This window comes from Carlito syrichta, unplaced genomic scaffold (genome assembly GCF_000164805.1).
Source record: "Carlito syrichta isolate Samal-C Ts95f unplaced genomic scaffold, Tarsius_syrichta-2.0.1 Scaffold286961, whole genome shotgun sequence".
Lineage (NCBI taxonomy): Eukaryota > Metazoa > Chordata > Mammalia > Primates > Tarsiidae > Carlito > Carlito syrichta.
Window position 1 is genome coordinate 75,108 of NW_007231057.1, and position 15,533 is coordinate 90,640.

Below are 15,533 nucleotides of genomic sequence, written 5' to 3' on the forward strand. Positions count from 1 at the left end.
CCGGCTCAGCCTGTAATCCCGCCGGCTGGCTTTACCTTTCAAATCTTTGTTTTTCCTTCCCAAATTTTCTCTTCACACTAACTTCCTTATTTTTCCTATTTTGCAATAGAGGTATTTTTGTAAGTCATGTCAAAACTTTTTTTTTCTGTAACAAGGAGGAAGATAAAGAAAATTGATCATAGCATGAATAACCCTATTACATTATTTGTTGATTTACTTCTTAGGCTCCCCACCTAATTATAGGCTCATGAAAGGCCAGGATCACGACTTCGTCTCATTTCTAGTGTAACAAAACACATTTTCTCTCTCCCAAACTGAACAGCATTGCATACCTTAGTGCCTCAAGTTTATTAGTGAATCTACGAAATCGGATTTCTTGAATATAGAGCTGAGGGTCAGCAATGCTAATCATGCCAAGTGCAGTTTGTTCTCTACTGTATTTCATTGCAAATATAAGGAAATGCAGTTATAGGATCAGGTTTCTTTGAACTAGTCCAAGAACCTCATCATCATCTATTTCAATGAGGATACAACCAATCATAAATATACTATTGGTATACAAGTCATTTGCAAGCAAAGGATACTCAGGATATAAATTAAACAAAAGTATTACCTTTCATGTATTAACTGATAAAATTCTCAATATATCAAATTGAATCTTATTGAAACAGATTTATGGGCCATAACATCTATAAATTTATACCTGTCATATCATCATTGTCCCAACGGCGCCGCTGCTCTGCAAGTTTCTGCATACGTGTTTTAACTGAGGAAGCTGCAGTTGCTTCCAATCTTGAGTTCAGTCCTCTCTTCATGCCTAGCAGTGATGTTGGGACAGCCACAGGATCACTGACATTATCTGCTGCTTGTGGCTGTAACTGAGGAGATACAGGACTTGGAGAACAAGATTTTGCAGAAGTTGACTCAACTGGTTGTTTATTTTCCAAGTTAGAAACTTCGACTTCACTATTGCCAGAACAACGTTTTTTTGACAGTGATGGTTTTGTACAAGATTTCTCTAAATTAAAAATAACAAAAAAAGACATTTAAAATTCTGTAATTTTTCACAGCATGAAAACTTGAGGTAAGTACATAACAAGTTAATAAAACATTATCTTTCTCTATTTCTTTAAGTGCTTTTGGTTACAACAAGAAATATGTAAAACCTTACTTTCAGTAACTTAGAAATCTATGAAATCTATGATATGAAGGATTTTTTTTTTTGTCAGAGTCTCACTCTGCTGCCTAGGCTGGAGTGCAGTGCCACGTTCATGGTCATCACAGCCTTGATCTGCTGGGCTCAGGTGATACTTCCACCTAGGCCTTCCAAGTAGCTGGAACTACAGGCGCATGCCATCACATCCAGTTAATTTTTAAAAATTTATTATAGAGACAAGGTCACGCCATGTTGCTCAGGCTAGTCTAGAACCTGTGGGCTCAAGCAATCCTCTTGTCTCTGCCTCCCAAAGTGCTGAGATTACAGGTATGAGCCACCGTACCTGGCTGAAGGATTTCTTGTTAAGCAAACACAATTTATGGCTTAAAAACCTTAATGAAAGGAAATTTAAATAACATTTTAAAGATATATGTATAACATCTTAGGTAATCTTAAGACAGGAAGAAATAAAAAGCGCATATATTTAGAATAAGCCAGCGTTGTAACAGATTTTAAGGACTCTATGGTCTAATCACCTCATTTTTACATAAGAAAAATCAAGCCTGAACAAATTAAGTTACCCGCCTAAAGTCACACAACTGAGCTAAGGGTAGACACCAGGTTTTCTGTCTTTGAAACTATCTTTCATGGACAATAACTAACAAGCAAGGGTAGAAAGGCATCTGACTTGAGGTTTAGAAACAGACAAGAAACATAAAAAGTGACTGAATTAGCTGGTGAAAACCAAACAAATTCACCAGTACAGTTACTTAATATATCACATTTTAAACTTCCATAAACACCTACAAAATAAGTGAAAAAGCCCTTAAAGGATCTATCCAAACATATGGCATTTAATTTCTACCCAAAAATGAGTTTCAATATATATCCTGGAAAAATTAATCTTTTTAAAAGTAAAACTGTAACTTCATAGGGCTCTTGTTCTGGTAGTAACCGAAGTAATAATATTGGTATACCATGACTGCCCTCGTTGACATAAATCTAATTAAATATATATCATGAAACTTTCTAATCTTTTGTAACTCATTTTTGGATCTATTTTCTATGAACTCACATAATCATTTTTTAAGTGTTCCTATTTTAACATGTAACACCACCCATAAATACAAAATTCTTCCAGCTTACAGTTCTTATGTACAACAGTAAAACATCAAACACATAGTTCTACTTAAGCATCAAAATATAGTTCCAAAGCACTCATTTTCAAGTTCATAGTACTCAACAGTACAAATCCATCTCACAGTGAAAACAGAAGATCCTGGACTAAAGTCCAGGGCCCTGTTTTCCTGGCTAAATACTATTTAATATGTATTTCCCTCTCTCCCTTCAAAACACATAAATGTGTGAAAATAAATTCTTGTATAGTTAATTTCCAAATAATGGAGGCAGCCCCATGCCCTCTTCTAATTTTCTGTCCTATTAGTTTTGCCCTCTGTTGTAACACTCTTTTTTCTGCATGTATTTTATAGTTATACTAAGGAATACTACTATCGTCAGACTATTCCACACTCCAAGAAAAGACTAAAGCAGTGGCTGGTGATGCTAGCTGGGTTTGCCAGAATTTAGGAAAGAATAATATAAGATTCCAGGTGAGTTTGTGCTTGTATGTATGTCATGTGTTTGTTTTTATTTAATTCTACCACTTCTGGAGATTAACAACCTAAACTTCAAGTCCAGCTGTAGAGAGTTGGTTAAGCAAAATAGAGGATGAAAACAACTCATTAAATTTCAAGCATATGGAAGTAGTCTGCCTTCCCTTGTGCCAGAGACACCATCTGAACTCAAAAACCAGCTGTTCTGACACTGTAGGGGCAAAAAATCCCACACCACTGCAGTGTGTTACCCTGCTCCTTGATTTTTCTTTCCTTCAGGTTTTAAGGATAACTGTAGATTAAAGAAAATAAAGTCCAATAAATTAATCTGAAATATTTGTTAAAAGAAACTCTGTTCCAACCTAATAGGTTCTAGGCCTGATATAATAACCCTGAAAAAAAACAGAAGGTTGTTCTTTCCCCCAGAAACTATTACATTTGTCTCCCAAAGACTTTAGTTCTTCTACATGCACAATGAAATGTTTAGGGTTTGTCTCCTTTAAGAAAACACAAATTCTACTTTTCCCCACATCTTTTACCTTCACCACCAGATAGGGGCTGCTGGTTACTTGCTTCCGAAAGTGGCTCTCTAGTTCTCTTAGCATGATTCACAGACCTTGCAGCTGCTGTGGGCCTCTCAGCCATTTTTCTCTGAAGATTCTCTCTCCTGGCACGAGTTCGCTCAAGCAGTTTCTACATATATAAATATATCAGTGTTAAAACACGAGTTTAGTCAAATGTTCACAAAATCACTGTATCTTCTAAAATTACCAATTGTCATGCAGGATAATAGTTATGTACACTTCAAAAGTGAAATGTGGCCAGGCATGGTGGCTCATGTCTATAATCTCAGCACTTTGGGAGATGGAGGCGAGAGGATTGCTTGAGCCCAGGGGTTCGAGAGACAGCCTGGACAACTTGGTGAGACCTCATCTCTACAATAAACCAAAAAATTAGCTGACGTAGTGGTGTGTGCCTGTACTTCCAGCTACTTGGAAGACTGAGGTGGGAGGATCACCCCAGCCCAGCAGATTGAGGCTGTGTTTGGCTATGAATGGCCACTGCACTCCAGTCTGGGCAACAGAGTAAGAGTACAACTCAAAAAAAAAAAAGGTGAAATCTGAAGTAATAAAGTCAAGATTCACTAAATGAGCATGCAATGCCATAATTATTACAGATGTAATAGGAACATTAAAAGGGAAATAAAATGTGTCAATTTAGTTACATAAGATTTTAAACGGACACAAATTCTTTCTGCTTCTGTCAAAAGGTAGAACCTTTTTCCCCACCCTTGAATCTAAGCTGGACTTGTGATTTGCTTTGACCAATAAATTGTGGCAGAAGTGATACTGTATGACTTCCTAGGCATCAAGAGATCTTACAGTTTGGGCTCTCTCTCTTTGGACCACTGCCACCACATGAAGAAGCCCAGGTTAAGTTTACTAGAGACACATGGCTCAGCTAATGGCCAGCATCAACCACCAGACACGTGAATAAGACCATCTTAGACCATCCAGTCCCAGATAATTTGCCAGATCCCTGAAGATTTCTGTATGACCCCTGCAGAATAACAACCCAGCTGAGCCCAACATAAATCACTGACTGAATGAATCATAAGAAACAAAGTTGGTTGTTTTAAGCTGCCATTATAGAAAAAATAATGATCCCTGAATGTTTTTGTCCTAATGGCCTGAATTTGTGAATATGGTGCCTTATTGGACAAAAGGGAAACTTGACTGACAGGACTAAAAATCTTCAGATGGAGATTATTATGAATTATCTGGGTAGGCCCAATGTAGTCACAAAGATCCTTACATAGGAAAAGGGGAAGGCAGGAAGGTCAGAGTCAGGGAAGATGTGACAATAAAAGTGGAGGTCAGAGTTATGTGATTGATGACTTTGAAGATAGAGAAAGGGGGCCATAAACCAAGAAATGCACATGGCCTTTAGAAGTTAGAAAAGGCCAAAAACAGATTCTCTCCTAGAGCCTCCAAAAGGAACGCAATCCTGCTGACATTGTGATTTTAACCCAGTAAAATTAACTTCAGACTTCTGACTTATATATAAATGTGCCAGGCACGGTGGCTCACACCTATAATCCCAGCACTTTGGGAGGCGGAGGCGAGAGGATTGATTGCCTAAGTCCAGCGGTTCGAGACCAATCTGGGCAACTTGGTGAGATCTCGTCTCTACAATAAATTTTTAAAAATTAGCCAGAGGGCCGGGCTCAGTGGCTCAGCCTGTAATCCCACGCCTTTGGGAGGCTGAGGTAAGTGGATTGCCTGAGCCCGGGTTCGAGACCCGCCTGGTCAGCAAGACCTCATCTCTACAATAAATCAAAAAAAATCAGCCGGGCGTGGTAGCACATGCTTGTAATTCCGGCTACTCGGAAGGCTGAGGCGGAAGGATCGCCGGAACCCAGCCGGTCGACGCTGTGGAGGCCGGGAGTGGCCACTGCACTCCAGTCTGGGCGTCAGAGTGAGACTCCAACTCAAAAAAAAAAAAAAAAATTTATCCAGATATGGAGGCACACACCTGTGGCTTTAGCTACTTGGGAGGCTGAGGCAGAAGATTATCTGAACCTAGCAGGTCGAGGCTGTGGTGGCCATGAACATGCCACTGGACTCCAGTCTGGATGACAGAGTGAGACTCCCACTCAAAAAAAAAAAAAGGATAATAAGAACCCTCCTACAAAAGCATGTCTTTGGTTCCTAGTCTTTAGACACATAAGAATTGGAGGCAAAGAAATGTGGACCTGAAGAAGTCTAGGGTTAGCTTTCTTCTCATGGGTTTAAGATCAACAATTCTACATAAGGGGAAAAAAAAAAGATAGTTTTAAAAATTAATTAGAGTAACAACTTTAAAAAATTCTTCTGGGCTGGACATGGTGCCTCACGCCTATAATCCCAGCACTTTGGGAGGCCGAGGTGAGAGGATTGCCTGAGCCCACAGGTTCAATACCAGTCTGGGCAACTTGGTGAGATCTCATCTCTACAATAAATCAAAAAAATTAGCTGGATGTGGTGGTGTATGCCAGTAGCTTCAGCTACTTGGAGGGCTGAGGCGGAAGGATCACCTGAGACTATCAGGTCAAGGCTGCAGCAGTTGTGAACGTGCCACTGCACCCTAGCGTGGGAGACAGAGTGAGACTCCAACTCAAAAAGAAAGAAAGAAAGAAATTCTTCTGAGTATGCAAAAGTAGTTTGAGCTAAATTTGAAAGAAGGCACAGGAGCAGGGGTGGGATTGGGAGTTGAGGGAAACTGCCAGGGGAGGGAGGGGTGCACCTCATCAACAAGGGTACCTGCATAATGAACATCTTTACCCCACATCTTTAAAATTTTAAAAATTGAAAAAAAAAGAAAGGCACAACTCTGTATTCTTAGGAATGATTTTCTAAGTTAAGGTTCACTGAAAGAAGTGACGCTAAATTGAAATACGTTATCACTGTAAGAATAAACTATGAACCAAATGCCTTCCAAAACACAAGATCTTCAACCCCTATATAAGATTCCTTTGACAAACTCAAGAATGATCGTTTTGTTGCAAATTCATATGTCTGATGAATTTCCCATGACAAAATGTATCACTCCCCAGATACAACAATAACCTAATTATATTCATTCATGGACATGCCTACATTCCATTCTGGTCAGTTAGAACAGTTGAGAGTCAATATAGCTTCAGTTACCATGAGCAATGGGTAACAACAAAAAAAGTCATTTTGTCATTCAAGCACACACAAGTGTTCTACTGTTTACATTAGGTTCAAAAATTCCCAGATTTAAAAAAATAGATAAGCAAAAAAAAAAAAAAAGGGTCTTAATCTGTGAAATATGGTTAATAAACAAGGTCATTCATTAATTAATTACATTTTTTTTTTTTTTGAGTCGGAGTCTCATTCAGTCTCCAGGTTGGAGTGCAGTAGCATGTAGCTGGAACTACAGGAACGCGCCACCACATGGCTAATTTTTTCATTTACCGTAGAGATGAGGTCTTGCCAAGTTGCCCTTGCTGGTCTCGAAACTGTGGGATCAGGCAATCCTCTCACCTCGGCCTCCCAAAGTGCTGGGATTATAGGCATGAGCCACCGTGCCAGGCCAAAGTTATTAATTTAAAGGAAATAATTTATCTGAAGTATATAAACTTAACAGGTTGCTCAAGTCTATAATCCCAGCACTTTGGGAGGCTGAGGCGAGAGGACTGCCTAAGCCCAGGGGTTTGAGACCAGCATGGGCAACTTGATGAGACCTTGTGTCTGGGGTAGCGTGCACCTGTAGTTCTGGCTACTTTGAAGACTGAGGTGGAAGGATTGCCTGAGCTCAGCAGGTTGATGCTGGGGTGGCCATGAGCATGCCACTGCACTTCAGCCTGGGTGAGAATGAGACTCTGACTCAAAAATTAAACATTTAAAAAAATAAACTTAACAGCTCAATAAAAGTAGTCCCTCCCTGTAATTGTTTATCAGGAATGTAAACATTTTTAAAAACATAAGATACATTCCTTCAAATATCACACCTTCTTCTTCAAACTGTAGACACATACAAAATTAAACATTGCACAAAGGGGAGCCCAAACTTTTCCTGTACAATGACTACTTGTACCTAATCCTGAAGTGCATCTCACATCTTTTTTTGTTTTGTTTTACTTGAGTTGGAGTCTCACTCTGTCACCCAGGCTGGAGTGCAGTGGCACATTCATGGCCACTGCAGCCTCAGCCTTCTGGGCTCTGGTGATCCTTCTGCCTCAGCCTTCCAAGTAGACGGAGCTGCAGGCGCACGCTATCATGCCTGGCTAATTTTTTATTTTTATTGTTGAGACGAGGGCTTACTGAGTTGCCTGGGCTGGTCTCGAACCCACAGGCTCAGGCAATCTACTTGCCTCGCCCTCCCAAAGTGCTAGGATTACAGGCTGAGCCACCAAGCCCGGCCACCTCACATCTTTAAAATAAAAAATTTTTTAAAAGAGAAAAAAAAGTAAACATTGCAATAACATAATCAGGAAGTGAGTTATTCCAGATGAGGCCAGGCATGGTAGCGCACACCCATAAATCCTAGCACTTTGGGAGGCCAAGGCCAGGATTACTTGAGACCAGGAATTCGAGACCAGCCTTTACAACACAGCGAGGCCACATCTCTACAAAAAAATTTTTTAATTAGCTGGACATGGTGGCATGCACTTGTAGTCCCAGCTACTTCGGAGGCGGAGGCGGAGGCTGATTGCCTGAACCCAGGAAGTCGAGGTTACAGTGAGCCGTGATTGAGCCACTCCACTCCAGCCTGGGGGAAAGAATGAGACTATAAAAAAGAAATTGCTAAAATGTTCTAACAGTTACTGTTATATGCAATTATTTGTTTGTAAAATAATTTGCACCTAATGGCTATCTTTTAACTTAATTCAGCAAAATAATATTGGATGTGCTTGACATCAGGGATAATATCCCTGTAAAGAACAGTCCCTGCATTCATGAAGCTCATATTCTGGCAGAAAATATGTTCAATGTGTAAACACATTTGACAGTAAAATTCAAGTGAGATGAGCATTGTGAAACGTGATCTCCTGTCTGAAGAAAGGAGAACTACAAGCTGGAGGACACATGAGAGTTTGCCAGGTAGATGGGACAGGGAAAGGCAGTGTGTGCCAGAGCAGCACTGTGACTGCTGGGAGGAGGACCAGTGCAGAAGTCTTAATTGCAGAGTTTAGAATGATAGTAATCTTTCTCAACCAGAGTTACCAAGAGAATTAAGCCCTGATACTCTGGCATTAATGTGAATTAATTTCTTCCCTACATTTGTAGGATGGCATTAGTTATAAATCAACCTTGGGAGAATTGGGAAAATATTCTCCCCAATAATCTGTTTGACAGTTCTGAGGAAAAACCCTGGTTGAGAAAGTCCTTTCAGACCAAGAACTGACCAGAAGTTCATTTCACTGTGCAAAAATGTTATGAATGCTATAATCATGCACCTAATAGTTGGAACCAATTCAAACAGTTCGGGCATTACCAATTAAGGAAAAGATGTCAAAGCTGTTTATTTCAACTGCAACTGATCTAAGTTTTCATAATATAAACTGTTCATATTAAATCATATGTTTTTCTGAGTGCATTCTAAAATGATCTAAACAGAAAGTTTCTTACAGCTGAGATTTGTACTGCTTCAAAATAACACTGTTAAGTAAAATGAAGTACAATGTTCAGCCAACTTTGAAAATGCTTTGTTCCTGTCAGCTACTTAGGAGAACACATAATAGGGATCGACCTGCTGGGCTCAGATGATTTGCCCTCCTCATCCTTCTAAGTAGCTGGAGCCACAGGCCCGTGCCACCATGCCCAACTAATTTTTTGATTTATTGTAGAAATGAGTTCTCACCAAGTTGCCAAGCTGGTCTCAAACCCCTAGACTCACGGAATCCTCTCACCTCTGCTCCCCAAAATACTGGGATGACAGGCATGAGCCACTGCACATGGCAACAGGGCCAATGTTTTAAAGAATCCTATTCTGAGTTAATAACAAAAAATAAATGTATCCTTTTTAACTCCAATGTAAGTGAAAGATATCTGGTGCAGGACCAGCTAGCCCCACTTTAAAGCTGATACAAAAAATGGGCTCTCCCGTGGGTTCGAGATCTGCCTGGGCAGGCGAGACCTCATCTCTACAATAAATCAAAAAATTAGCTGGGCGTGGTAGCGTGTGCCTGTAGTTCCGGCTCCTTGGAAGGCTGAGGTGGAAGGATCGCTGGAGCCCAGCAGGTCGAGGCTGTGGTGGCCGGGAGCGACCACTGCACTCCAGTCTGGGCGACAGAGTGAGACTCCAACTCAAAAAAAAAAAAAAAAAAAATGGGCTCTCAATTTTTCTAGAATCTTTAGGGAAGAAGAACAAATTGATGTGTTTTCCATGAGATGACTGGGAATTTGAAACAGAAAAATAGAATACTGTTGTGTTTGAAGACAAGTAAACTCTTAATGGACGAAATCTTTAATATCTTACACATAACTTATTGGGACCGTAATTACATCCCCCCAAAAAGAATTACTACTCTCGAAAGCATTTAAGTTTTTGAAACCAGTGTCGACACACCTTTAGGCCCACTCAAAAAACGAAACACTCAAGAATATTGCAGTTGGAAACTTGCACAACAACCTCAAGAAAGAGGAACTGTCCTGAAATAAAAGACAGTGGACCACAGGCAACAAGACACTCCTGAACGTTGACAACGTTCATTCTCCACAAAAGCTAAAGGAGGCCGGGCGCGGTGGCTCATGTGTGTCATCCCAGCACTTTGGGAGGCGGAGGCGAGAGGACTGCCTTGCAGGTTCGAGACCAGCCTGGGCAAAGTGGCGAGCCCTCGTCGCTACCAATAAATCAAAAAAGTAGCTGAGCGTGTTCCAGCTACTTGAAAGGCGGAGGCGGAAGGACGGCAGGTGGGGGCTGCGGTGGCGGGGAGCGTTCCACTTCACTTTCTTTGCTCTGGTGTTTTCAATCGCGGGCTGATCATTTTGGTTCGTCCACAGTCAGCTAGCCAGCCAGCACGGTTTCCTTCCAACTCAAGTGTCCATGCCGGGTGTGAAACTGCTTCGCTAGGTTGGCTGAGCAATGGGGTCTGAAGGAACCACTGACATTTTATGAACGAATGCGGCGGCTCCCAGCATCTGCTGCTTGGAGCGTTCGCAGGAATTTCGTCCTCCGCAAATCACATTCCATGCCGTTCCCCGGCGGCGGCCGCGCACCCAGCCCTGAGTCACCCGGGCCCCGACCCCACCCTGTGCGGTCTTCCAGCGTTTTCCAGCAGGACCCGTTCCGCCAGGCCCCAAGCCCCGCTCGGGAGGGAGGAGACTGCAGACTGGCATTACCATAACGGGGGCTGACGGGAGACTTTTCACGACCGCCTTGTAGAACAGACGCTGAGCTCTCCTCCCAGTCTCAGACGAGCCCGAGACACAGAATCTGACCGGGCTCGGCTACCCCAGCACTGCCACGCCACGCCCCGCCGCGCCGGCGCCCGGCGCCCGACCCCCGACCCCCGACCCCCGACCCCCGCACGCGCACACTGCGCACGCGCGCGCAGGCGCTCGCCGCCTCGGTTGACAGAACCGAGGAACAGAGGGGGACTGGAGGGGTCATGGCTGGCTGCGCCCGCACATTTTCTCACCTCAGTAAACGGATCCATCGCCCCAGGCGCCGCGTGTCGAGTACGAGGCGATGCAAACGTTGGTTCAAATTCAGGAGAAGAAAAGAAGTGAGTCTCGGCTCCGTGTGTCTCCTGGAGAAAACGAGGAGTCCGGGGCGGGGGGAACTCTCCCACAGACGACGCTCCTCTTCCCCTCAGCCTCCAGGGTCAGACTCGGCCTTCTGCGGCCGTTCAAATTTGAATTTCAGCGCCCCGAGCCGCGAGCATGCGCACTGGGCGGGGCGCGCCTCTCCCCGCCCCTGGGCTCAGTCACGTGGCCTCGCTGGGACCCGGCGCTTCGCAGGGGCTGGCTCCCCTTCTGCTCTCGACCGCTTCCCAGCCTCCGCGGCGGGGAGGAGGCGGGAGGCGGCACGGTCTGCCCCTCCACCCTTCAACCGCCTCCGGCACGAGGCCCCACCCGCTTCGCTCGCACTCCACACCCAGTTCCAGCCGATTCCTGAGCACCCGCCGCGCTTGGGCGTTTCTGTCTTCCTTCATTCCTAAATAAAGCGTTGCGAGCACTTGTGTTCGAAGTGTCGCTGGCCTTTCGGCCTTCCGCAGCTTTGTCTCCGCCCGCCGCCCCCACTTCCCCAGGAGGGGGACCGCAGGCTCGGCCCTGGGGAGAGGCGGGCCCCGCAGGTTCCCGGACGCCTGGGGCCGCTGACCAAGTGACCCACCCTGGGCGCTGGGGACCTTTTTCTTTGGGAAAAGAAGACTATCATAACAGGCTGTGTAGCGTCATACACAAAACTCTTATTTCAAATCCCTTCCAGTTGTATAAAATGTTGGAGCTGGAAGAATTCTAAGGATTCTTCCTTTTACAGCCGAGAGAAGGAACACCCGGAGGCGTTAAGCAACTGGTCCAGGAGAAATGAAAATCTCGTTCTTAGCTCGTGATCTTGCTGTCCACCCAGATCAAGCTGTGTCTCATGCTTATTCTTTCTAGGGTACTCGAAATCGTAAAATTGTTACATGGTTGCTGTATCAGATTCCTTTCTTCTGTAGCAAGTCTGCGGCAGGGCTTGGGAAAGCGACAGTTCTTGACTTGTTCATCTGAAAAGTCACACCCTTGTAGAGTACAGAGTGACTGTCCAACAGCTGAACAAGACAGAACTGTTACTCCCAAGTAAGATGTTTCAATGTATTTAATATCATTTCCATCTTAGCAGTCGGAAAGCATTACAAAAAGTACTTACCAATATCTTTGTTTGAATGTTAATGCTATAGATTGTAATGAGCTGAATTCTGGGCATGAGGTAGGGAAAATTGCTTGGGGTCAGGGCTCCATCAGGAACCGGCGACCTTAGGCTTTAAGCAAATCACTTAATCCATGTATTTTTTTTTTTTTTTCCTTAACCTTTTGGGAGAAGCCACGGACTCCTTTTAAAATATAATTAAAGCTTTCTACCTAGAAAAACGCCCACTCAATAATAAGCTATTTAACATAGGATTTATGTAATGTATATCGGGTTAAGAACCTCTAATTTAGCTTCTGTATTTTCATTCACTTATCTGTATAACAGGAATAATCAACTGCCCTGTCTTCCGCAGAGTTGTGAGAAGGGGCAGATGGGGTAGGTGAAAAATGGAGGAAGATATGATCCAAAATCATTCTGTAATAAGTAATAAGGCATGCAATTATTGATATTTAACCCAGAATGTGCTACTTATGAACAAAGGGAAAAGATGCTTTGATGCTTCGATTTTTTTCAGGTGCTAGACAGGAAAGAGGTGTGTACTTGGGGTGTTCTGGGAGTGTGTTTTAAACAACATTGGAAAATGAGTCATTAGAAATTTATGCAGCCGTTGTGCCTTCTGGCTATCACTTCTGTGAGCCTTGGTTTCTTTATAACTACCTCAACTGGATTCTAGTCAAGATTGAAAGAGGGTGAGGCACTGTGGCTCACATGTGTAATCCCCAGCACTTTGGGAGGCGGAGGCAGGAGGATCATTTGAGCCCAGTTCAAGACTAGCCTCGGCATCACAGTGAGACCTTGACTCCTCGTGGAAAAAAAAATTAGTGGGGTATTGTGGCACACTTAAACTCTCAGCTGCTTGGGAGGCTGAGGCAGAAGGATCCCTTGAGCCAGGAAGTTGAGACTGTGGTGAGCCATGATTGTGCCACTGCTCTCCAGCCTAGGCAACCTCTACTCACCAAAACAAAACAAACAAAAAACAAAAACAAAAAAACCACGTAACACAAGATAGCTACTCAAAATATTTAGTTTCTCTTTCCTCACAATCTCCTTATGTCTTTGGTCTTTACCTTGAAGGTGATGATGGTAATAATAGCAACCACCACAACTAAATATCTCCTGTATGTGAAACACTTACTATGTGCCAGAAAACATGCTAGATATTCAAATCTACTCTTCCAGGCTACTGCAGTGGTCTCCTACCATGCCTCCTTCTGTTCTTAACCCTTGGTAGTTCATTCTTCAGTTTATATGCTAGGATGATTTCTCTCCTTTTATAAGTTATATTATGAAATATATCTAGTTTACAATAAAAAAGAAGTGAATAATAAAACAACCATGTACCAGCCACCTGCTTTTAAAAAAATAAAACATGCTACATATAATTGAAATCCCCTGTGTGTTCCTTCCTAAACTCATTCACCTTCTCACTGCTCAGGGATAAATCTATCTTGATTCTGATGTTTGTCATTTCCATGGGAATATGCATACTTTTATTCCATCTACATCCATAACAATATGTAGCATTTTATATAAAATTTGCTTTCAGCCAGGCTCGGTGGCTCAGCCTGTAATCCCAGCGCTTTGGGAGGCTGAGGTGAGTGGATTGCCTGAGCCTGCGGATTCGAGACCTGCCTGGGCAACTTGGCGAGACCTCATCTCTACAATAAATCAAAAATCAGCCGGGCGTGGTAGTGCACGCCTGTAGTTCCAGCTACTTGGAAGGCTGAGGCGGAAGGATAGCAGGAACCCAGCAGGTCGAGGCTGCGGTGGCCGGGAGCGGCCACTGCACTCCAGTCTGGGTGACAGAGTGAGACTCCAACTCAAAATAAATAAATAAATAAATAAATAAATTTGCTTTCATTATACATTTCTTTCTGCAACATTTTCTGTCTCAATATTACCTTTATGAAATTTATCCTCACTAATAGCTACAGCTGCATTTCATTCATTTTCACTGCTAAATTCTATTATATAAATATGCTTGTAACGTATGTACTCATTATCCTGTTAGTGCACATTTTCTCTTGCTTCTAATTTTTCATTCCTGGTCAGGCACGGTGGCTCATCCCTATAATCCCAGTGCTTTGGGAGGTTGAGGTGAGAGGATTGCCTGAGCCCACGGGTTCAAGACCAGCCTGGGCAGCTTGGCGAGACCATCTCTAAAATAAATCAAAAAATTAGCCAGGCATGGTGGCATGCACTTGCAGTTCCAGCTACTTATAAGACTGAGGTGGAAAGATCAACAGGTCAAGACTGCAGTTGGCGATGAGTGTGCCATTGCACTCCAACCTGGGCAACAGAATGAGACTCCAACTCGAAGAAAGAAGAAGAAAAAGAAAATGAGTATTTACTCCTTCTAAGACTCTTCCTTTTAAACACGCAAAAAAAAAATCTTTTACAGATAAAATTGAAGGGCTAAAAAACATAAAAAATGTGAAATGTAGGCTTCAACAAGAACACTCCAAATGCTATATGCTTACAGTTAACTTTACAAAATATATTCACACACAGTTCTCATTTAACTCATGAGATGATACAGTAACATAAATATTTTTATTTTTACAGGGAGAGAAAAGGCCAAGACCTAATCATAAAGCGGTGGCAAGAAGGATTAAACTCAAGTTCCCTACCTCAGGTGATATGGCTGAAGAGCCATTTCTTTTACACATTTATTATAATGAAGAAATAAGAACAATCAAAGGATAGTATCTACATGTTACTAAAAGGGCTATCTTATTTGTTATAATCTCTACTATTAATGGTTCTTAGTTTCCCACAGGTTTTTTTTTTTTTCTCTTTTCTAATTGATAAAAATGTTTCAGATTCCAGAGTGAGGGTAAACATAGTGTGTTTTCTGAACCTGTTATATTGTTTCCAAAAATCAATGCAACTACAGGCATATCTCCTTTATTTCAATAGACTATTATAAAAATGCATACAGCTTTAATCTTTTTATTTTCTCATGATTAATAAGGATATTAGGGGAATTCATATTTAAAGTACCAAAGTACATCCTTTCATAAAGAGGAAGAATTATTTTATAATTATTATACTTATCACACTGTAATTTCTTATATTGATGACTTTACTTTTCCATATCTAGATTTCTTAAGACTATTTTTGCAAACTTAGCTTTTGAATGATCCCATGCTAAAGAAAAGTCATTATTAAATATTATAAAATAGAAGCATTCAGTGTTTTTAAACATCACAGTCCCTTTTTTGAACATCAAAGATGAAATCTTCTCCTTAAATTTGATAGAAGAAAATGTTCCAGGTAATTTGTGCAACATCGATGTCTGTCATGAACTTCATGATCTTCTAAACACTTCAAAAATTTATCCTAGCCGGGCTCGGTGGCTCAGCCTGTAATCCCGTGCCTTTGGGAGGCTGAGGTGA

General features: G+C 42.3%; 1 protein-coding gene across 3 annotated transcripts in view; it reads right to left on the reverse strand.

Moving 5' to 3' along the window:
* The window catches only part of ANLN (anillin actin binding protein), an 83,769-nt gene extending 72,595 nt beyond the window's left edge, over positions 1-11,174 (reverse strand). For all 3 annotated transcript variants that reach the window (XM_008052648.2, XM_021709794.1, XM_008052647.2), the window contains exons 1-3: positions 10,919-11,174; positions 3,309-3,462; positions 704-1,018 (exon numbers count right to left, since the gene is read on the reverse strand). In XM_008052648.2, coding sequence (XP_008050839.1) covers positions 704-1,018; positions 3,309-3,462; positions 10,919-10,936 — 487 coding nt within the window. In that variant the 5' untranslated portion in view covers positions 10,937-11,174. The remainder of the gene's footprint in view (positions 1-703; positions 1,019-3,308; positions 3,463-10,918) is intronic.
* Positions 11,175-15,533: the final 4,359 nt, after the last annotated feature.